General features: G+C 37.5%; 1 protein-coding gene across 9 annotated transcripts in view; it reads right to left on the bottom strand.

Moving 5' to 3' along the window:
- Positions 1-5,002: 5,002 nt before the first annotated feature.
- PREX2 (phosphatidylinositol-3,4,5-trisphosphate dependent Rac exchange factor 2) overlaps positions 5,003-24,143 on the bottom strand; it is a 288,229-nt gene continuing 269,088 nt past the window's right edge. For 8 of the 9 annotated variants that reach the window (XM_073794482.1, XM_073794479.1, XM_073794477.1 and 5 more), the window contains 2 exons: positions 16,759-16,826; positions 5,003-10,655 (listed from right to left, as the gene is read on the bottom strand). In XM_073794482.1, the coding sequence (XP_073650583.1) occupies positions 10,610-10,655; positions 16,759-16,826 (114 nt within the window). In that variant the 3' untranslated portion in view covers positions 5,003-10,609. Of the gene's footprint in view, positions 10,656-14,421; positions 15,193-16,758; positions 16,827-24,143 lie in introns of those variants that run through there. The other variant, XM_073794480.1, reaches the window with a different exon arrangement.

Here is a 24,143-nt window from a genome sequence, read left to right as displayed (position 1 = left end):
GGAACGCTGTTCTAAAACAAATAGCCTCTGCTTGTTGATTCCACTTTCTTCTTATTACTGCATTATATTTGCAATCTCAGTATAGCAGCAATATCCAAAAGGTCAAATTTAGTTATTGATTTTTGTTTCCGCCAATGATTATTTCTTTTCACTTTTATGAGGTACCTATACAGTCAACAACATACACATTTTTCAAACTCCTCACTGGGATTTCATAATTCTTTATTACTGTTATGAACTAGATATCTCAATTTTCTTAACATGTAAAATGTCCAGACTTCTTAGTCTGGCATTCAGAGACCTATAGCATCCAGATTCAACCTTCTTTTCTATCCAGATCTCTCTCTAATCACATCCACAAATCTTTTGTTATTGAAGTATAGTTGATTTACAATGTTGTGTTAGTTTCAGGTGTACAGCACAGTGATTCAGTATATATATATATATAAAATATTCTTTTTCAGATTCTTTTCCATTATAGCTTATTGCAAAATACTAAGTATAGTTCCCTGTGCTATATAGTAGATCCTTGTTGTTTATCTATTTTACATACGGTAGTGTGTATATGTTAATCCCAAACTCCTAATTTATCCCCTCTCCCTTTTCACCTTTGGTAACCATAAGTTTGCTTTCTATGTCTGTGGGTCTATTTCTGTTTTATAAATAAGTTCATTTGTATCTCTTTTTATTGATTCCACATATAAGCAACAACATATATTTGTCTTTGACTTACTTCACTTACTATAATAATCTCTTACTATAATAATCTCTAGGTCCATCCATGTTGATGCAAGTGGCATTATTTCATTCTTTTTTAGGGCTAATTCTCCATGGGTATATATATACCAAATCTTCTTTATTCACTCATCTGTCGATGGACATTTAGGTTGTTTCCATGTCTTGGCTATTGCAAATAGCGCTGCAATGAACACTGGGGTGCATGTCTCTTTTCAAATTATAGTTTTCTCGGGATATATGCCCAGGAGTGGGATCACTGGATTATATGGTAACTCTATTTTTAGTTTTTTAAGTAACCTCCACACTGTTCTCCATAGTGGCTGTACCAATTAACATTCCCACCAAAAGTATAGGCGAGTTCCTTTTTCTCCACACCCTCTTCAGCATCTACTGTTTGTAGACTTTTTTTTTCTGTTTTTTTTTTTTTTTTTTTTTGCGGTACGCGGGCCTCTCACTGTTGTGGCCTCTCCCGTTGCGGAGCACAGGCTCTGGACGCGCAGGCTCGGCGGCCATGGCTCACGGGCCCAGCCGCTCCGCGGCATGTGGGATCTTCCCGGACCAGGGCACGAACTCGTGTCCCCTGCATCGGCAGGCGGACTCTCAACCACTGTGCCACCAGGGATACCCTGTTTGTAGACTTTTTGATGATGGCCATCCTGACCAGAGTGAGGTGATACCACATTGTAGTTTTGATTTGCATTTCTCTAATAACTAGCGATGGGCAGTATCTTTTCATGTACCTCTTGGCCATCTGTATGTCATTGGAGAAATGTCTAGATCTTCTGCCCATTTTTTGACTGGGTTGTTTGGTTTTTTGATATTGAGGTGTATGAGCTGTCTGTACATTTTGGAAATTAATCCCTTGTAGGTCACATCGTTTGCAAATACTTTCTCCCATTCTGTGGTTGTCTTTTCATTTTGTTTATGGTTTCCTTTGCTGTGCAAAAGCTTTTAACTAGGTCCCATTTGTTTATTTTTGTTTTTATTTCCATTACTCTAGGAGGCAGATCCAAAATATACTGCTGTGATATATGTCAAAGGGTGTTCTGCCAATGTTTTCCTCTAGGAGTTTTATAGGATCCAGTCTTACATTTAGGTCTTTAATCCATTTCGAGTTTATTTTTATTTTTATTTTTTTTAACATCTTTATTGGGGTATAATTGCTTTACAATGGTGTGTTAGTTTCTGCTTTATAACAAAGTGAATCAGTTATACATAAACATATGTTCCCGTATCTCTTCCCTCTTGTGTCTCCCTCCCTCTCACCCTCCCTATCCCACCCCTCCAGGCAGTCACAAAGCACTGAGCTGATATCCCTGTGCCATGTGGCTGCTTCCCACTAGCTATCTACCTTACGTTTGTTAGTGTATATATGTCCATGCCTCTCTCTCGCCCTGTTACAGCTCACCCTTCCCCCTCCCCATATCCTCAAGTCCGTTCTCCAGTAGGTCTGTGTCTTTATTCCTTTCTTACCCCTAGGTTCTTCATGACATTTTTTTTCTTAAATTCCATATATATGTGTTAGCATACGGTATTTGCCTTTCTCTTTCTGACTTACTTCACTCTGTATGACAGACTCTAGGTCTATCCACCTCATTACAAATAGCTCAATTTTGTTTCTTTTTATGGCTGAGTAATATTCCATTGTATATATGTGCCACATCTTCTTTATCCATTCATTCGAGTTTATTTTTGTATATGGTGTTAGAGAATGTTCTAATTTCATTCTTTTACATGTAGTTGTCCAATTTTCCCAGCACCACTTACTGAAGAGGCTGTCTTTTCTCCATTGTATATTCTTGCCTCCTTTATCATAGATTAATCGATCATAGGTGTGTGGGTTTATTTCTGGGCTTTCTATCCTGTTCCATTGATCTATATTTCTGTTTTTTTGCCAGTACCATACTGTCTTGATTACTATAGCTTTGTAGTATAGTCTCAAGTTAGGGAGCCTGATTCCTCCAGCTCCATTTTTTTTTTTTTCTCAAGATTGCTTTGGCTACTTGGGGTCTTTTGTGTTTCCAAACAAATTAAAAAATAGTTTGTTCTAGTTCTGTGAAAAAATGAGGCCACCATCACACTGATACCAAAACCAGTCAAAGATGCCACAAAAAAAGAAAATTAAAGGCCAATATTACTGATGAACATAGATGCAAAAATCAACAAAATACTAGCAAACCAAATCCAAGAATACAGTAAAAGGATCATACACCATGATCAAGTGGGATTTATCCCAGGGATATAAGGATTTTTCAACATCCACAAATCAATCCGTGTGATACCCCACATTAACAAACTGAAGAATAAAAACCATATGATCATCTCAATAGATACAGAAAAAGCTTTTGATAAATTCAACATCCATTTATGACTAAAAGCTCTCCAGAAAGTGAGTATAGAGGGAACATACTGCAACATTTTTAAAGACCATATATGACAAACCCACAGCTAACATCATACTCAAGGGTGAAAAGCTGAAAGCATTCCCTCTAAGATCAGGAACAAGACAAGGATGCCCACTCTCCACTTTTTTTTTTTTTTTGCGGTAAGTGGGGCTCTCACTGCTGTGGCCTCTCCCGCGGCAGAGCACAGGCTCCGGACGCGCAGGCTCAGCGGCCATGGCTCACGGGCCCAGCCGCTCCGCGGCACGTGGGATCTTCCCGGACCAGGGCACGAACCCACGTCCCCTGCATCGGCAGGCAGACTCTCAACCACTGCGCCACCAGGGAAGCCCCCCAACTCTCCACTTTTATTCAACATAGTTTTGGAAGTCCTAGCCACAGCAATCAGAGAAGAAAAAGAAATAAAAGGAATCCAAACTGGAAAAGAAGAAGTGAAACTATCACTCTTTGCAGATGACACAATACTATACATAGAAAATCCTAAAGACGTTACCAGAAAACTACTAGAGATCATCAATGATTTCAGTAAAGTTGCAGGGTACAAAATTAATGCACATAAATCTGCTGTAGTTTTATACACTAACAACAAAAGATCAGAAAGAGAAATTAAGGAAACAATCCCATTTACCATTGCATCAAAAAGAATACTATACCGAGGAATAAACCTACCTAAGGAGGCAAAAGACCTTTACTCTGAAAACTGTTAAGACGCTGATGAAAGAAACTGAAGACGACACAAACAGATGGAAAGATAAACCGTGTTCTTGTATTGGAAGAATCAGTATTGTTAAAATGACTATACAATCCAAGGCAATCTATGGAATTCAATGCAATCCCTATCAAATTCCATTCACAAATCTTTTTTTGTTTTGATTTTTGGTATATAAAGAACTTTATAAAGCAATAATAAAAAGCAACAAACTCAGTAAAAATGTGCAAGCATCTAAACAGACAGTTCCTAAAAATCATTATATTAATAGCCAAAAACACAGGATAAAAGCTCAACGTCATTACTTACCACATTCACAAATCTTAATCCTCTATCCAAACTGATCTACTCACCAACTCACCAAAATATCTGGCACATTTGCATCTCGCCTGTATGCATGATGTTTTTGTTAAAAAGGTTGCATTCCCTTCTTCCATTGCTTAATCTTACACATGCTGAAAGCTGACCTAGCCATCTCTCATTATTTCTGTATTTTTTTGTCAGTCTTCCCCTTCTAGACAGTAAACTCCACATGTGCAATAGCTATATATATTTAATCCATATATGGATTAAATAGCCAGCTTAGCTCAGTACCTGGTAAGTAATTCCTAGGTGTCCCATAAAGAGATGTTGGATCGAATCTATTGATAAATTCCTCGAATTTCTATAGTACCCATTTTTCATTGTCTTACCTCTCATTTTGTATTAGTGTGTATTGCCTTATGTTGGTAGTTACAATTTTGGTTTGTGCACTGCGTTAATCATCAATATATACCAAGTTCTTTAACTGCAGAGTTTGGGAATTATATGCATTTATAATTGCATATATTATGCAACTAGGCTAGGAGCTTATCCATAACAGGTACTGAATGAACCCTGGTAGATTGGCTAGTTAATTCAGGGAACACACAGTCCCTTATCTTCCATGAAGCTTTCCTGCTCATAGTTAGCTTCTTTTTCTAACAGTCACTGTCTCTACAACTCACCTTGGGTCATATTTGTAGACTTGTTTCACATGTTTATCAAATTTCTTCTACTGAGCTTGTGAATTCTTAAAGGGTGAAAAGCTCTGTTTCATGGATATTTGTGTCTCCTAAACAGGTGAGAACATAATAGAAATTAGTTAAATTTAAATGGATAGAAACTGAGATGGTCGTACTAGATTTCTCTTTATTATTTTTGACATGTATGATACAATGTCACTGTTCTAGTCTTTTTATGCCGACAAAAATAAATGATATAAAATACATAATACACTTGATCATTTTAACACACACAAAATACTGAGTGATTGAAACTATGTTACATGTATATTTTACAAAGGAAAAACAGACTACTATAATAATATATTTGGATGAAATTGTCATTAGTTTGGGTGTTATACAATGTTAAATATGAATATATTCAAAAGAATCACTATTTATAGAACCAATTTGATATTTTAATGTTGAAAATAATGAATACTGGGTAAATGAATACTTATAAAAATATTTTTTAAACAAAAAGCTATGTTCTACTCATTTACTTGGCAGTTACAAAAATATATATTCATCTGAAACTCTAGTAAATTTCCTTGAGGCATTAGATACTCAAATTCAAATGTACTTTTTCTAGGGCATTTTACTTACTTAGCATTCTTGACTTCACACAGTATATATACATACATGGTATTAGAATAGGTTTGTGTTACAAATAATATCATTCCAAGTAAAAGACACAGAGGAGATTAACACAGCGGAGATACTGTTAAGATTTTTGAACCAAATACACGCAACACATAAATGAGGCCCACTGGCTGTGCCTTTTACAAAGTGAATTCTCAAACACGTTTGTTGAATGAACACATGAGTGGATAATATTTATTCTGTTGTTTGCATCCCAAATTAGCTATTCAAACTAGAACTATCATGTAAGAATTCAACAATTTTGTTCGTAATTGGCTACTTCTTCTGACGGCAAAGCCAGGTCAATAGACTCCAGATGGAGCAGTAAACTAGTGCCAGTGATCAAAAGATGGCCTACCAGGTATGCTTACGGCATATTTAGACAGACATTCAACATACTGAACAACTATATAGTTCATACAAAATAAGACAGAAGAATCTAAGTAAGTTTTATAATGTATTACCGTAAAAACAAAACATTATAAATATATGTGTGTGTGTGTATATATATATCTCTTAGTACACCTAGTAGACTTCAGACATCTCTTCTCAGTGAGAGAAGCAAGCTATCCTGAGTGAAGTAGGCCATGTGTCTGCATAGCACAGCTTGGCAATATGAACGCTGAGATCACTGTTAAAAGCAAAGCTTTTACGTAGTAAAAATTTTGAAAACAAAAGACTAACCATGATAACTATTATGGAATCACAGCACCTACAAAGGTTATGGCCACTGTATGTAAAAGGAACCAGCCTAAGCCCACTCCTGGCCCAGATGCCTGCTGGAACTTTACCCCACCTCATCTGCTTCATCAAGGGTGAAACTTTTCTGAGGCTCATCCCTAACCCTTCAAAAAAGTTGATAAAGTTCAGAATATTTTCTTAATCGAGGTTCAGATCATCCTAAATCGTTTCCAAAGCTTTTGCTTTCATGTTTATGCAGGGCAACTGACAATTCATTTGGCAAACTGGTTAATGTTAATATATATACATGTTAATGAAATAACTACTACTCACTTTGGGAAAGTAATTGAGGTATAATTTTGTACGATAATTCACTTAAAAATAAGCCTTTAAAAATGAAACATAGTTTTTGAAAATTCAGAAGCAATTTAGTCACATGATAAAGGTTAGTTTCATTGTTACTAAATACAGCTAGTGAAGAAAATCTAAAAATGACCTTTAAAGTAAAATGTAAATGAAGATGACTTAAATAAAGATCATTTTAAATTTCAATCTTATGTTTTACTGAAAATATAGATGAATAAAAGTATGCCCTCTATTCTGCACTAAATCATGCTACATAGGAAAAGATCTACGTGAACTAACGAAAGAATACTTTGGTGTTCTAATTGCAAATTTATTATTTTCAAATACATAGAGTAACTAACTCAACTGAATGCTTCCAAGTCAAGAAACATTAGTTTTGCTGTTAAAATGTGTCCAAAGGGTTGAAAGTAGTTTGGTTTCTTAAATGAGTTAATATCCCCTAGGGATTTTTTTACCCATTCATTTTCTTGGCTTTTACAGTTAGTGCCAAGGTCAGTATCATTTCATTCTGAATTTAACTATCACAAAATTTAAATTAGTAGAGTCAGAACCAATATCAATATAATGTCATATGTATTACAGTATCATGAGAAATTAACCTACTTTTAAATTGAACATTGTTGCTGCAATAACAGTGGCCACTGAACACACAGTGAATCTAAGCCACTGGTAGAATATGATTTGAAAAGACAGAAAATAGTGTGAGACTTCCAAAATGGGGATATTGGTTCATAAAACAAAGCTTATACTCTAAATTCAAAATTATATATCCAATATAAGTAAAACTAGTACAAAAGTTCCTCCCTTCCTTCCTTCCTCCATGTTTCTTTCTCTCTTCCTTCCTTCTTTTCTTTCTTTCTTTCTTTTTCTTTCTCTTTCCCTCCTTCCTTCCTTCCTTCCTTTCTTCCCTCTTTCTTTCTTTCTTGTTAAATGTAATGAAAGTAGATGTAAAATTCTAGTCTCTTCAAATTACTCACACTTTCAGTAATATATTAATTTTTGTAATACTTAATGAGAAAACTTTATAAGATATGATGGAATGTTTAAGATTTATTGACCATGAATGACAAGTATTGACAAGTATTTATGAATCAGTCCCATATTAAGAACCAAAATTTCTAGGTGTGACCTTCCCTTTTAGGTGGAGAGAGGCAGATGTCCAAACTCAGAACTTCAAAGTTGTCAGAACTTGGAAGAACTGTTAGCAGGCTTTTGTAATGTTTAAAGGTACACTGCTTGCAGAGGAGTATGTGAGCATTGAGGTAAACCCATTCTAAAAACTCAAGGCCAGTCTATGGTCATACCACCCTGAACATACCCGATCTCATCTAAAAACTCAAGGCCAGTCTATGGTCATACCACCCTGAACATACCCGCTCTCATCTAAAAACTCAAGGGCAGTTAAATGTCCGACGTCACACAGAGGTACATCATGGTGCTGAAGAGTTGTCTTTATTAATTCACTCATTTGACATTTTTTACTGTTATCACTGTTTTGGAATCATAGTCAAATTTTATATAATGTACTATTCCAGACTTTCAAAGCATATCTAAGACTGTTATCTTCAATTATGAGGGATATATCATGTTTTTTCAGATTGCAACAGCATTGGGTTACCTCATAATGTGTATCCAGAATGGTAAAATGTCCAGGGAATCCTATGGTTTTCATATATTAAAGGCATTTTACACATTTCAATTCACTTTTTTCTCAGTATAAGATATATAGTTTAATGGCCCACACCACACATAACTCCAACTTTACTAACAAATAATTGGCAATATTACATTTCCTATATGAATAAGGAAAAGCAGCACAATGTATTAAGAAGACAGACTTCCTGGGTTCAAATCCTGCTTCTACCACTTGTCAGCCATGTGATCTTGGGCAAGTCACTGGACTATTCTTTGCTTTACTTCCTCAACGGTAAAATGGGGGTGATGCAAAGAATATCACCTCAGATCACCATTAGGATTAATGAAGCAATAACAACAAAGTATGGGTGAAGCACCTGGAGGTATTGCTTGGCAGGTAGAAATTACTTAGGTTTTAGCTACAGTTTTTATTACAATCAAAAATCACAGTGACTGATGGTAATATAAGTCATCATTAACTTCTGAGATTTTAATAAGTGCCAAGCACTCTGATAAGATTGTACACTTACACCATGTTTAACCCTTAAAACAATATTAAGTAACCCTATTATATAGAGATTTGATCTTAAAATGTGCTGATTTGTAAATACTACAATAGCAGATGGTTTTCCCCGATGAAACAGCAAAAAGTACGACTGAAATGTTTAAGTGATCTCTTCACGCCTCTAATAAGGAACACTGCTTCTAGGGTAGTGATTAGAAAACAGGAATGACAACATGAAAAGTACTTGCTAGTTAATCAGTTTTACTCACTCATTAGCCCTGTGTTAAATGTAATCAAAATTTCAGTACAGGAAAATCACAATTTACTAATTTCATGGACCTTCAGGGTCACTTGCAATAGTATCAAGAATGTTAAACCCCTGAAAGTGAAGAATATGTTTCATGTAGATATTTATATTAAGGTCATATCTTCATTAAATTCAAAGTGTTCAACTTTTTCTCTGAAATCTCTGATGTTGGTTTATTTTTCACTATAGATGTGTACTTAGCATAAAAGTCTTAAGTGCTTCTGTGCTGAATAACATTTATTATTAATTTGACCAGTATATAAAGGCCTCATGTATATGCAACACAGTATTTCTGTTATTCAATACACAACTGCTAGTGATGAAAGTTTTTTTAATAAGTGTTTGAAAACTATTATCAAATTTCATAAATTAAAATTTCATAATGGTTTGTATATACTTTAGTTATGAAAAGCATTTAACATAAGCAATTAATCTAAATCCACCTAAGTATCACAATCTCAGTAAGGGCATAATTGTTTTGAAAATTACAGATTTAAAATCAATATTACTATATTCATTATGCTAAAAAAACAATGTTATTTATCAATGTAGAAAGGATAAACATTATGTAAACTCTAGCATGAAAATAGAATACACCTTGTACTTTCATAAATTATCAAGGTCTCTAACAGTCCTTTTAAAGTTCAACAAATAAAGCTTTATTTTCTCATCTTATATATATATTACCTTGATAGAAAAACATTCAGCATGGTGTATTCTTTTAGGAGTCTGACATCTCATATGAAAGCCTTTAATAAAATAAGAGCTTTAGGTATCTTTCAAATTTAAAGGTTGACTTTTTAAATAAGCTTATTTTTCCCTCCTTCACCCTAGTCTTCCTTCCAACCCTCCCCCATCCCTGCCTCTCCCCATCTCTTGGACACCTACGGCGCAGCATCAGGACGCACCGCCCAAGGAAGCCACGGCCACTTCAGAGGCCAAGGACAGCATGGTTCCCTGGAACTGTCCACGAGCATAAAGGGTCCCTGAAAGCAGCTGGAAGAAGGTCTTGCTGGAGACCTCAATCAGCTCTCTTCTCCTCTACTGAGAAACACTCCCTTAGAAAGAGTAAAGGATGCTCTTCACCTTTCACCCGCAAGCTACTTTCTCAGATGCAAGTGGGAGACAGAAAACCTAAGACACCCAGTCTCTATTGTCTGTCACATTTCTGTGTGATGATCTGGAAAGTGTGACCACATTTCTTCAATGACAGACTTCTTCAAACGGAAATATCCAACATAACGTGCTCCATTTGGAGAAGAGGAAAGCAAACACAATACAATAATTTTAATAAATGGGAAAGGAGGCACAATGGTTAACGTTTTATCTCTGATATTTTTTTATGTAATCTCCAGGGATGGATCGTTCACGTTAACACACATGAAAGATCGGTTTGTGAAGCTGAGTTGTCTGAATGGACTTCCATCCATTTCCAGCACAAGTATCTAAGTGCAAGCTGAACATTAGTTATTTACACCATGATGAAAGACCAAGAGAAAAAAATCCATTTTCTTATGTTGAGTGGAGAATTTTAGCCAGCACATCCTCTGTCTAGTCCAGTGTTCAGAAGCTTCTGCTTGCCTGGTTCCTCGGAGAGTCTCCTCATTCTTCTCCAGCTGGGGGAGGAGGCTCGCACAGCTTGTACAGCCTACAAAAGGCATGGGAAGGTGTGACAACAGCCCGGCATATTGACATTGCTTGACATGTTTTTATTTGTTTAACAAATACATTGACAATAATTTCTTGGTTTGGGAGTCAGTCACGATCATGTCACCAATTTCACTAAAAATTGCCTGTGCGTTAGCAAACTCCAAAATTCCGGTTCTGTTATTACAAAACACCAACGTCTCTTTGCACATCTAGATGCCTATTGATGCTGCCGTTTTTACACCAGCTGCTTCTGTTGCAGTGCTGCCAACCCAGGCTGCTCACCTTGCTGGTAGCAAAAGTGACTCTCCGAATTCTAGGAGATAATTACCATCATGTCTATCACGATTATCTTGTAGCAAGACAGCATCTACCTCTTACGGGTTACTGATTTTCTGACTTGTCTTAGAAATTTGCTTCCTTCTGTGCCATCCTGGTGGCGCTGGCAGCTGGTCATGGCTAGGCTGATGTGGCACAGTCCTGAGGCCTGAATATCAAGGCACGATTAGCTGGTGTTTCCTAAGGAATACCTGTCCAGCTCTGCCCACACTGTCACTCATCTGTCAATAGAATCAGGTGGAGATTCAAGTGGACTAAGGAATCCATCGGAACTGGCAGAGATGCTCCAAGATGCTCTCTCTTTGCATCGCAGGTCTAGTGTTTTGAAACCATACAGCATGAAGGCAAAGCTCAGGGAACTGAACTAGTAGGATTATACAAGTTCTAGTGGTCCACGTTTTTCTGAATGGTTGACTCCTAACTCCAGAACTCAAATAAAGGGGGATATAATCACTGCAACGGTAATACCCAGGGCACACCCACTATTAAGGCAGAACCTGAGAGAATACAAGCTGATCTAAGGTGGCTGGTTGTAAGCCCGTAGTCCTCAGGAATGCCCACGGCCACGCTGGTCCTACTTCAGAGCTTTGTCTGATGATCTAAAAATTTAAGGTGCAGATTTCAACTTTGCTCCATTTTAAAAGCACTCCAAACCCAGGACTTGCTGCGGTGACTCACTCTTTTACAGATGAAATTGAACACACTTTAAATGAGTTGTTGACAAATTTATCAAATTATAAATCTCCTCTCCCTTCAACATTTAATCCCATGGTCATTCAAAATCAAAGGGGAGAGAATGAAAATGATTTAATATCGAGTTAGAAACCTTGTTAACAAAATGAACTTTCCTACTCTGGAAACACAGAGAAGTTACCGCCTTTGGAGTCTGGAAGGTGGTTAATACTGTACATGTCATCTCCATGGAAGAAAATGAACGCTGAAATGAGGACATCTCACATCAGAAAACTTATTTCATCCTTCCCGGAGAAAAGAATTACATTAAGCTGAGCTGATATTCTTAAAAGCTGCTTTTGCAGCTGAAGGATATGGTGTTGCTTCAAATTGCATTCCCAGTGCTGGAATAATAGAATGATGGGAAAGTTCTTTTCCTCTTTTATTTCTATCATTTTATTTCCCTGAAAGTGCTGCTTAATGAGTGAAAAGGCACAGTGGACTTACGTAGAACAGGAACAGTCAGCTGGGTGGCAAATGTCCTATGCCTTGAGATCTGGGCTAAGACGTCACTTTCCATCACCTTGCACTGCATGTTTTCACACAGCGTAACTAATGCCACTGGGTAGAGCAGTCTTTGCAATATCTGTCTCGCAAATTGGAGAAAAGGCTACGCCCTGTGATCACCTAATAAAGTAATAGCTCTGGGTACCGCAGAGCTGGGCAGATGCAGCTTTTGGGGAGGCTTCTTGGAAGTAACTCAGGGTTATCTGAGTTCAGACACATCTGTCATGGAAATGGTGGGGCTTCGGGAATTGAGCACAGGCAGATGAAGTTTGTAAGTCAAATGTGATAGGTACGAGTTGGACTTTTGCTCTCTGCTGAGGCATCTGCTTTTTGTCAGCTAAAGAGTTAGGTCACGGGAGTACTTTGCCCAGCATTTTGGAGCCCCTGCCGTATTCACATCCCACTCGTGCACATCGGGCCCTGCATAAAAAACATTTGTTTCTGGGTCCACTTTCTCCTTTTCCTGTTGGGCTCAGGCAGCCATCCTGGAGCTGGCATTTCGAGCCCAAATTTAAGTCTGCAGAGAACAGAACTTTCCAACTTCAGTCTATAGATCATGCCCTTCATCTTTCTACATGGCACAAATAAAACCCGTGTTAAAGGAGACCACAAAGTGAATGCCTCTACTCAAGGCTAAATTATCAATAACACTCTGACCCAAGGCAATTCTCCCAATTTAACAGAGGGCAAAAACTGTCTCAGAGAAGATAAATAACCTGACTAAATAAGGTCACTTGGCAGGAACGGGACCCCAAAAGTGGTTCACCCCAAAAGTGGTTCACTTTTAACCACTACAATATGCTGTCTCCCAAGTATGTAAATAAAGGAAATCAAATTTTCATTACACAAGTAGTTTCCAAAGTGTGTAATGCAATAGAAAATAAGACCAGTGCGCCGTTACATCTGGAACGTCATATTTGGTTCTTGGTGAAGATATGTTTATCGTTCTGGCCAGTCAATATATGCTAGTTACAAGGAGGAGGAACCTCATTTGTATCAAAAACATCTCCACATGGATGCCCAGCTGCACTTTACTGCCATCCCACCAAGTCAAGCTCATCATCTTTCCCACGCACGCTCTTTCTCCTCCATCTGCTATCTCAGTGACTAGAACCTTTCACCATTGTCAGCCAAGCCAGAGATTTGGTGGTCCTCCTAGAGTCTTCCTCTTCACTAACCTCCTAGATCCAATTAGTGTCCAAAGCATCTGCTGCCTGCAGTCTTAGTTGTCCCCAAATGGCTCCTCCTAATGTTGCCAGACATAAATTCTAAAATCCAAATCTTCCAGAAAGATTGTTTATTAATGGCTCCTTATTGTCTTCAAGTTAAAACCAAGACTCTTCAATATCTTGCACAAGTCTCTTCCTGATCCAGCCCCTGCCTATGTCTCCAGCCTCACCCTGCATCATTCTTAAATCACATTCAACCGTCAGTCATAGAGATCTAGGTGTAGTTCTCAGAACGGGACGTGTTCTCTAGGCATTGGTGTCACTGCATCAGCTGAGGAAGACACTGATTACCATGCTGACTGGGAAGGAATACTCTGCAACCTCTCCCCTCCATCCTCAGGCTGAGTTATGTGCCCCTTCTCTGTGTTCCCATGGCAATCTGTGCCATTCCTGTGATGGTGCTTTTTCTTAAACTGAAGTACAGTTGCTTTACAGTACTGTGTTACTTTAACGTGTAGAGCACAGTGATTCAGGATTTGTGTGGATTTATTCCATTACAGGTTATTACAAGGTAACGAGTGTAGTTCCCTGTGCTGTACAATAAATCCTTGTTGTTTATCTATTTTATATATAGTATTTGTATCTATTATCCTGTGTGTCTAATTTGTCCCTCCCTCTTCCCTCTCCTCTTTGGTAGCCACAAGTTTGTTTTCTATGTCTGCGAGTCTCATTCTGTTTTATATACATATTCATTTGTATTATTTTTTAGATTCCACATATAAGTGATATCACATAGTCTTTGTCTTTCTCTGTATGACTAATTTCATTCAGCATAATATTCTCTAGGTCCACCCACATGGTTGCAAATGGCAGAATTTCATTCTTTTTTATGGCTGAGTAATATTCCAGTGTGTGTGTGTGTGTGTGTGTGTGTGTGTGTGTGTGTGTGTGTGTACACACACACACACATATACCACATCTTCTTAAGTCAGTTTGTCTGTTGATGGGCATGGGTTGATTCCATGTCTTGCTATTGTAAACACTGCTGCTATGAACATTGGGGTGCATATATCTTTTCGAATTAGTGTTTTCGTTTTTTCCAGATACATGCCCAGCAGTGAAATTGCTGGATCATATGGTAGTTCAACTTTAGTTTTTTAAGGAACCTCCACACTGTTTTTCATAGTGGCTGCACTGTCATGGTTCTTATCACACACACACACTGTATACTAGTTTCATTTTATTCAGTTGTTGCTCTATGACACCTCACTGACTGGTAGAGGGGATTATGTCTTTATCCTTAGCTTTTATCAAAGTGCCTCATATCTACAAACACACAGCAGAAATTCAATATATGTTTGCTGAGTGAATTTTTTAAAAATGAAAGGCAGTGAATGGAGAAAGGAAAACTATAATAGAGGTTCGTTGGGGATATGAGTCAAATACTATGTCAGTCAGAGACAGCAAACTTTATCTCCGTGAAGATGTTTCCAGAAACATTACCCGAGTCTTGCCTTGGAGGGCCTGGCCTGGAGAGACAGATGTGTTCTTCACTTTGCTCTCTTTGGGACAGGAATCCTGGTTGCCAGATGGGAGGGATGCCAGATGCTCTGTGGTCCTTAGCAACCTCTCTGCACCCTCACAGAGTGTTTCTCACTTTCTCCCTCTTCTTGTGGTTGTGTTTCACTCATCCCTCTTTAACTGAAAGTTCCTTGAGGGCCGGAACGATTTCTGTCTCATGCTTACATTCTCCGTGGGGCACAGCAGAATGCTTTTCATTTCTTAGGTCCTCTAGAAATGTTTGTAGAATGAATGAAGGCATAACTAAAATTGAAAAATTACTCTAGATTTCTCTCTCAGGGCTGTTACCCCCTTGTAAAATATGTCAACTTTAGAACTGGCAGGTTTTATTGTGTTTCAAGTGTTTGAAACGTAACCCAATAAAAAACAAAGTGAGCTCATCAGTTTCTTTTCTCACGTTGAGTTTGCACATTGGCTTATTGATCAGGATGCTTACGTCTCATCCCCACTGTTTATTAGTGTTTATAAGCCCCAGCTAAGAAGACCTCGCCGAGCCATTATATTGTTTTCTTATTGGAATTTTAAAGCTTCACTGGGTTTATTACCCAAATATACCATGACTGCTAAGGTGCTGGAGAGATAATGCCTATGTGAAACGATTCTTTAGCAACAGAAAGTCTTAGATTCTAATCTCATCAACTATGAAAGATAACATTAGCAAGACTTGAGGATTAAAGAGAGTTAGGAGCCGGCACTGAAAATCAATGCGATTAGAATATGAGCACTCCATCTACTTTCAGGGGGAAAATGTTTTCCCTTTTGCAAGTACTTTCACTGCCCACATAGTTTTTCAGAATGAAATAGAACTTCATAAGTGCTGCAGTCATCAATCTCACTCTGGTAGTTGCTTCGTAAATAGAAACAAAGAGTGTCTCACCTGTGACAGTGCTTGGAGGGGGCTACTTTTTGTTAAAATGCAAATGCAGAAAAACAACCAAATGTAAAAGAAATTTAACTTTGCCCTACTTCAAGATAGACGGCTGCCTACCCTAATGTCACCAGGGAAGTCGAATCTTTGATGGCTGTTCCCATGTTTATTTATTTTAAAGGTGGATTACAGTCCTTTCTTATGATGATACATGCACTGTGAACATCTGGTAGAATAACGAACCAAAAGCTCTTGCATTCATTCATTCATGCATTCTTGAAATCAGTTCAAATATTCTATGTTGGCACAAAAAGAATATTCCCTGCCTCTAAAGCATTCTTATTCAGGTTAGGCAGAGAGACATGGAATGATACGCTGCAACACATCAAGGCTATAATGGATCAGTATACAAGATGCTAAGGGAACACAGAGAGGAAGAAAACTCAACCAAAGCTTCAAGGAGAAAATGGTCCCTAAGTTGGGTTTTGCGCTTATGTGGCAGTTTTTCATACAGACACAGATGGGACAGGTGATCATGCCAGAGGGAACAGCACATGCGATCAGAGAAGTATAAATGGCAATGGCATCTTGGTGGTTGGGCACAGTTGGAATACAGATTTCAGTGGTGCTTGTGTGGAGTTTTGTTTTTGAATTCAGGAAGGAACTTGAAAAATAGAATCATGTTGATAATGTTACCTCTAAGTTTGCTTCACCTAAAATTTCATTTAATCTGAGAGCATTTAAGCCTAATCAGGTTTTGCCACCGAATGCTTACAAGGCTGATTCCCATGAGTATATTCAGTACTACACTGGGTGTATCCTGGGGTCGTTGCATTAGCTGTAAGTGACACTGTCTGGGAAATGGTGGCAAGTCCTCTGGGAAAGAGCAGACATGGGGAGTCACTCACCTCGGAGCAGACTGTGGGGTCCGGTCCCTGACTCCCAAATTCTTTGCTGTGTTCTGAACCCTTGCTCCCTGAAAGAAGTAAGGACAGTCACTTTTAGCTCTACATTGTATTAGCAACCATTTAACATGCCATTAACATGTGAGTGTAGAGTATTGATTGCAACAATATATTTATATTTAACATCAAGAGAGACTGGATGAGGAGAAAGAAATCATCATCTGAGCATTTTCAGAATTAATGCTTTTAAGAATCAAAATACACTGATGTATTGTTTCAAAGGATTGATACTTATTTCAAAACCATCTAAATCATTTCAAAGTAAGGTAAAATGACAGCTTCCTGTTTACTATCTCATCTATGTCTTTATTAAATATTTAAGCAATTAACATTTAAGACACTGAAACCAGGAAAGGAGCAGACTAGAAATACCTGCTCTGTGTCCCCACTTTCCTGGAGCAGAAATCACAGTTCTATCATATGCATACAGCCTGTTTTGTCCTTAGCTGAATATTTAGCTATTTTAAACTTCATAGTATTTATCAAGAAAATCTTTCCTTAAACAGTTTAAAGCAATTTCTGGATGAGGCATATGCATGTGGATCTCTGAAATATAAGAATTCTGCCTCAAAGTTTATAGTACAAAGATAAAATGCTTTAGCAATGAAAAAGTCTTTGCAAATCTGTCAAGTTCATAAATATTCATTGTTCAGTTCCTAAGGGGAATGAGTTACTACACAGAAGCAAACACCAGGGTTTGGGGCTGAGTATAAATGGAGGAGAGTGGTTTAAAAAACCCAAAACTCTCTCCCTGCTACTAAATGCTGATGGATGGGAAGGGAAGAAAGAAAAGGAGAAAAGAAAGAAAGAAAAAGAAAAGAGTATATTCTCTCAAGATGGACCAAATAAAGGAAAGTAATTAGGGAAAAGGGGATGTGTATGGCAAAAAAACAGATGGGAAGAAATTTAGGAACTGCAATTATGAAGTTAAAAAACCCTCTTTATTTTGAAGTAATTTTAGACTTAGAGAAAAGTTTACAAGCAGAACAGAGAGGTCACAAACTTTACCCACCAGGTAAACTCCCTCTAATTTTAACCCTTCACTTAATCACAGTATGATGACCAAAACCAGGAAATGCTATTAGCTAAGCTGCATGTCTTATTCACATTTCCCCATTTCCCTCCACTAATGTCCTCCTTTTCTATCCCAGAATCCAATCCAGGATCCCACACTGTATTTTGTCTTTGTATCTTCATGGTCTCCTCCAATCTGGGACAATTCCTCAGGCTTCCTTGGTCTTTCATGACCTTAATACTTGGCATGAGTACTGGTCATTGTTTTGCAGAATGTCTCTCATTTTGGGTTTGCTAGATGTCTCCCTATGATTAGATAGAAGAACTGTATTTTGGGCAAGAAAATCACAGAAGTGATGCTGTATCTTCTTAGTGCATCATATCACTGAGGCGGATCATCATCATATCATATAATGTCCAGATGTCTTGTCACCAGTGACATTAACTCTCATCACTTGGGTAAGGTTGTGTCCACCAGATTTTTCCACTGTAAATCACCAGCTTTCTTTTTGTACTTAATAAATCTGTTGTGAGAGAAACTGTGAGACTATGCCCACATCCTGCTTCTCTTCAAACTTGTGCTCACTGATTTTAGCCTCTATTGGTGCCTCTTGCCCGCATCAATACCACTGTAGTGTTTGTCAACTGGAATGCTTCTGTAAAGAAGAGTTATCCCTTCTCCCCAAACTATTTATGTATTCAAGTATTTATTTAAATCAGTATGGATTCATGGCTATTTATTTTATCCTATGATTATAATCCAACATTTTTATTATTAGTAACATTTTGTTCAAATTGCTCCAGTTTTGGCCGCCGGGAGCTCCTTCAGTTTGCTTCTCGTGTCCTGTTCATAGAACCACCATCATTTTTGAGTACCTGTTTATTTTCTGGAACCTCAAGATGCTCCAGGCTCATCTTTCCTGTCTCAGCTGGGAATTAACCTCTTCACCAAGAATCCCTGGCTCTTTTTTTTTGAATAGATCTTTATTGGAGAATAATTGCTTCACAGTATGGTGTTGGTTTCTGTTGCACACCAAAGTGAAACAGCTGTATGCATACATATGTCTCCATGTGCCCTCCCTCTTGAGCCTCCCTCCCACCCTCCCTATCCCACCCCTCTAGGTCATCGCAAAGCACCGAGCTGCTCTCCCTGTGCTATGCAGCTGCTTCCCACTAGCTATCTATTTTACATTCGGTAGTGTATATATGTCGATGCTACTCTCACTTTGCCCCAGCTTGCCCCTCCCACCTCGTGTCCTCAAGTTCATTCTCTATGTCTACATCTTTATTCCTGCCCTGCAACTAGGTTCATCAGTACCATTTTTTTCTTTAGATTCCATATATATGCATTAGCAAATGGTATTTGTTTTTCTTTTTCTGACTTACTTCACTCTGTATGAAAGGCTCTAGAGCCATCCACATCACTAGAAATAACTCAATCTCATTTCTTTTTATGGCTGAGTAATGTTCCTTTGTATGTATGTGCCACATCTTCTTTATCCATTCATCTGTCAATGGACACTTAGGTTGCTTCCATGTCCTGGCTATTGTAAATAGTGCTGCAATGAACATTGTGGTACATGTCTCTTTTTGAATTATGGTTTTCTCACGGTATATGCCCAGTAGTGGGATTGCTGAGTCATATGGTAGTTCTCTTTTTAGTTTTTTAAGGAACCTCCATACTGTTTTCCATAGTGGTTGTATCAATTTACATTCCCACCAACAGTGCAAGAGGGTTCCCTTTTCACCACACCCTTTCCAGCATTTATTATTTTTAGATTTTTTCATAATGGCCATTCTGACCAGTGTGAGGTGATACCTCATCGTAGTTTTGATTTGCATTTCTCTAATGATTAGTGATGTTGAGCATCTTTTCATGGGTCTCTTGGCCAACTGTATGTCTTCCTTGGTGAAATGTCTATTTAGGTCTTTTGCCCATTTTTTAATTGGATTTTTGATACTGAGATCCATGAGCTGCCTGTATATTTTGGAGATTAATCCTTTGTCTGTTGTTTCATTTGCATATATTTTCTCCCATTCTGATGGTTGTCTTTTTGTCCTGTTTATGGTTTCCTTTGCTGTGTAAAAGCTTTTAAGTTTAAATAAGTCCCATTTGTTTACTTTTGCTTTTATTTCCGTTACTCTAGGAGGTGGGTCAAAAAAGATCCTGCTGTGGTTTATGTAAAAGAGTGTTTTTCCTATGTTTTCCTCTAAGAGTTTTATAGTGTCTGACCTTACATTTAGGTCTTTAATCCATTTGGAGTTTACTTTTTGTATGGTGTTAGGTAGTGTTCTAATTTCATTCTTTTACATGTAGCTGTCCAGTTTTCCCAGCACCACTTACTGAAGAGACTGTCTTTTCTCCATTGTATGTTCTTGCCTCCTTTGTCATAAATTAGGTACCCACATGTGCATGGATTTATCTCTGGGCATTCTATCCTGTTCCATAGATCTATATTTCTGTTTTTTGTGCCAACCATACTGTCTTGATTACTGTAGCTTTGTGGTATAGTTTGAAGTTGGGGAGCCTGATTTCTCCAACTCCATTTTTCTTTCTCAAGATTGCTTTGGCTATTTGGGGTCTTTTGTGTTTCCATATGAATTGTAAAATTTTTTGTTCTAATTCTGTGAAGAATGCCATTGGTAGTTTGATAGGGATTGCACTGAATCCATAGATCGTTTTGGGTAGTAGAGTCATTTTCACAATATTGATTCTTCCAATCCAAGAACATGGTATATTTCTCCATCTGTTTATGTCATCTTTCATCAGTGTTTTACAGTTTTCTAAGCACAAGTCTTTTGCCTCCTTAGGCAGGTTTATTCCTAGGTAATTTATTCTTTTTGCTGCAATGGTAAATAGGAGTGTTTCCTTAATTTCTCTTTCTGATTTTTCGTTGTTGGTATATAGGAATGCCAGAGACTTCTGTGCATTAATTTTGTATCCTGCAACCTTACCAAATTCATTGATTAGTTCTAGTAGTTTTCTGGTGGCATGTTTAGGATTTTCTGTGTATAGTATCATGTCATCTGCAAACAGTGACAGCTTTACTTCTTCTTTTCCAATTTATATTCCTTTTATTTCTTTTTCTTCTCTGATTGCCGTGGCTAGGACTTCCAAATTTATGCTGAGTAAGAGTGCTGAGAGTGGACATCCTTGTCTTGTTCCTGACCAAGGTGGAAATGCTTTCAGTTTTTCACCATTGAGTATAATGCTTGCTGTGGGTTTGTCATATGTGGCCTTTATTATGTTGAGGTAGGTTCCCTCTATGCCCATTTTCTGAAGAATTTTTATTATAAATGGGTGTGAATTTTGTCAAAAGCGTTTTCTGCATCTACTGAGATGATCATATGGTTTTTATTCCTTAATTTGTTAATATGGTGTATCACATTGATTGATTTGCATATATTGAAGAATCCTTGCATCCCTGGGATAAATCCCACTTGATCATGGTGTATGATTCTTTTAATGTGCTATTGGATTCTGTTTACTAGTATTTTGTTCAGGATTTTTGCAACTACGTTCATCAGTGATATTGGTCTATAGCTTTCTCTTTTTTGTGATATCTTTTTCTGGTTTTGGTATCAAGGTGATTCTGGCTTCGTAGAATGAATTTGGGAGTGTTTCTCCCTCTGCAATTTTTTGGAAGAGTTTGAGAAGGATCAGTGTTAGCTCTTCTCTAAATGTTTGATAGAATTCGCCTGTGAAGCCATCTGGTCCTGGACTTTTGTTTGTTGGAAGATTTTAAATTACAGTTTCAATTTCAGTGCTTGTGATAGGTCTGTTTATATTTTCTAATTCTTCCTGGTTCAGTCTTGGAAAATTGTACCTTTCCAAGAATTTGTCCATTTCTTCATGCTTGTCCATTTTACTGGCATAGAGTTGTTTGTAGTAGTCTCTTATAATCTTTTGTATTTCTGTGGTGTCAGTTGTGATTTCTCCTTTCTCATTTCTAATTTTATTGATTTGTGCCCTCTCCCTTTTTTTCTTGATGAGTCTGGTTAAGGGTTTATCAATTTTGTTTATCTTCTCAGAGAACCTGCTTTTAGTGTTATTGATCTTTGCTACTGTTTTCTTCATTTGTATTTCATTTATTTCTGCTCTGATCTTTATGATTTCTTTCCTCCTACAGACTTTGGGTTTTCCTTGTTCTTCTTTCTCTAGTTGTTTTAAGTGTAGGGTTAGATTGTTTATTTGAGATTTTTCTTGTTTCTTGAGGTGGGATTGAATTGCTATAAACTTCCCTCTTAGAACTGCTTCTGCTGCGTCCCATAGGTTTTGGGTCATCGTGTTTTCATTGTCATTTGTTTCTATGTATTTTTAAATTTCTTCTTTGATTTCTTCAGTGATCTCTTGATTATTTAGTAGCACACTGTTTAGTCTCCATGTATATGTGTTTTTTACAGTTTTTTCCTGTAATTGATTTCCAATCTCATAGTGTTGTGGTCAGAAAAAAATGCTTGATACGATTTCAATTTTCTTAAATTTTCCGAGGCTTGATTTGAGACCCAAGATGTGATCTATCCTGGAGAATGTTCCATGTGCAGTTGAAAAGAAAGTGTATTCTGCCACTTTTGGGTAGAATGTTCTGTAAATATCAATTAAGTCTATCTGGTCTTTTGTGTCCTTTAAAGCTTGTGTTTCCTTATTTATTTTCATTTTGGATGATCTGTCTGTTGGTGTAAGTGGGGTGTTAAAGTCCCCTACTATTATTGTGTTACTGTCAATTTCTCCTTTTATGGTTGTTAGCATTTGTCTTATGTACTGAGGTGCTCCTATGTTGGGTGCGTAAACATTTATAATTGTTATATCTGCTTCTTGGATTGATCCTTCGATCATTATGTAGTTAGAAAGGATCTTATCTCTTGTATCAGTCTTTATTTTAAAGTCTATTTTATCTGATATGAGTATTGCTACTCCAGCTTTCTTTTGATTTCCATTTTCATGCAATATCTTTTTCCATCTCTTCACTTTCAGTCTGGATGTGTCCCTAGGTCTGAACTGGGTCTCTTTTAGACAGCATATACATGGGTCTTCTTTTTGTATCCATTCAGCCAGTCTGTGTCTTTTTGTTGGGGCATTTAATCCATTTACATTCAAGGTTATTACCAATATGCATGTTCCTATTACCATCTTCTTAATTGTTTTGGGTTTGTTTTTGTGGGTCTTTTTCTTCTGTTGTGTTTCCCCCCCAGAGAACTTTCTTTAGAATTTGTTGTAAAGCTGGTTTGGTGGTGCTGAATTCTCTTAGCTTTTGCTTGCCCTAAAAGCTTTTGATTTCTCCATCAAATCTGAATGAGATCCTTGGTGGGTAATCTTGGTTGTAGGTTTTTCTCTTTCATCACTTTAAGTATATCCTGCCACTCCCTTCTGGCCTGCAGAGTTTCTGCTGAAAACTCAGCTGATAACTTTATGGGGATTCCTTTGTATGTTTTTTGTTTTTCCCTTGCTGCTTTTAATATTTTTACTTTGAATTTAATTTTTTGTTAGTTTGATTAATATGTATCTTGGTGTGTTTTTCCTAGGGTTTATCTTGTATGGGACTCTCTGTGCTTCCTGGACTGGGGTGACTATTTCCTTTCCCATGGTAGGGATGTTTTCGACTATAATCTCTTCAACTATTTTCTCAGACACTTTCTTTTTCTCTTCTTCTTCTGGGACCCCTATAACTCGAATGTTGGTGCATTTAGTGTTGTCCCAGAGGTCTCTGAGATTGTCTTCAATTCTTTTCATTTTTTTTTCTTTTTTCTGCTCCTCGGCAGTTATTTCCACCATCTTGTCTTCCAGCTCACTTATTCGTTCTTCTGCCTCAGTTATTCTGTTATTGATTCCTTCCAGTGTATTTTTCATTTCAATTATTGTGTTGTTCATCTCTGTTTGTTTATTCTTTAGTTCTTCTAGATCTTTGTTAAACATTTCTTGTATTTTCTCAATGTGTGTCTCCATTCTATTTCTGAGATTCTGGATTATCTTTACTGTCATTACTCTGAATTCTTTTTCAGGTAGATTGCCTAGTTCCTCTTCATTTATTTGGTCTTGTAGGTTTTAACCTTGCTCCTTCATCTGTGACATATCTTTTTGCCGTCTCATTTTTTTTTTATGAGTGGAATTGTGTTCCTGTCTTACTGTTGTTTTGCCTGAGGCTTCCAACACTGGAGTTTGTAGGCTATTGGATAGAGCTGGGTCTTGGTGATGAGACGATGACCTCTGTGAAACCTCACTCCGATGAATATTCTGTGGGGTCTGAGGTTCTCTGTTAATCCAGTGGTTTGGACTCAGAGCTCTCACTGCAAGAGCTTCAGCCCCACCCCTGGCT

The sequence above is a fragment of the Tursiops truncatus genome, chromosome 17, assembly GCF_011762595.2.
Source record: "Tursiops truncatus isolate mTurTru1 chromosome 17, mTurTru1.mat.Y, whole genome shotgun sequence".
In the NCBI taxonomy this organism is placed as follows: Eukaryota; Metazoa; Chordata; class Mammalia; order Artiodactyla; family Delphinidae; genus Tursiops; species Tursiops truncatus.
This window is presented reverse-complemented; position numbering and strand designations above follow the sequence as displayed.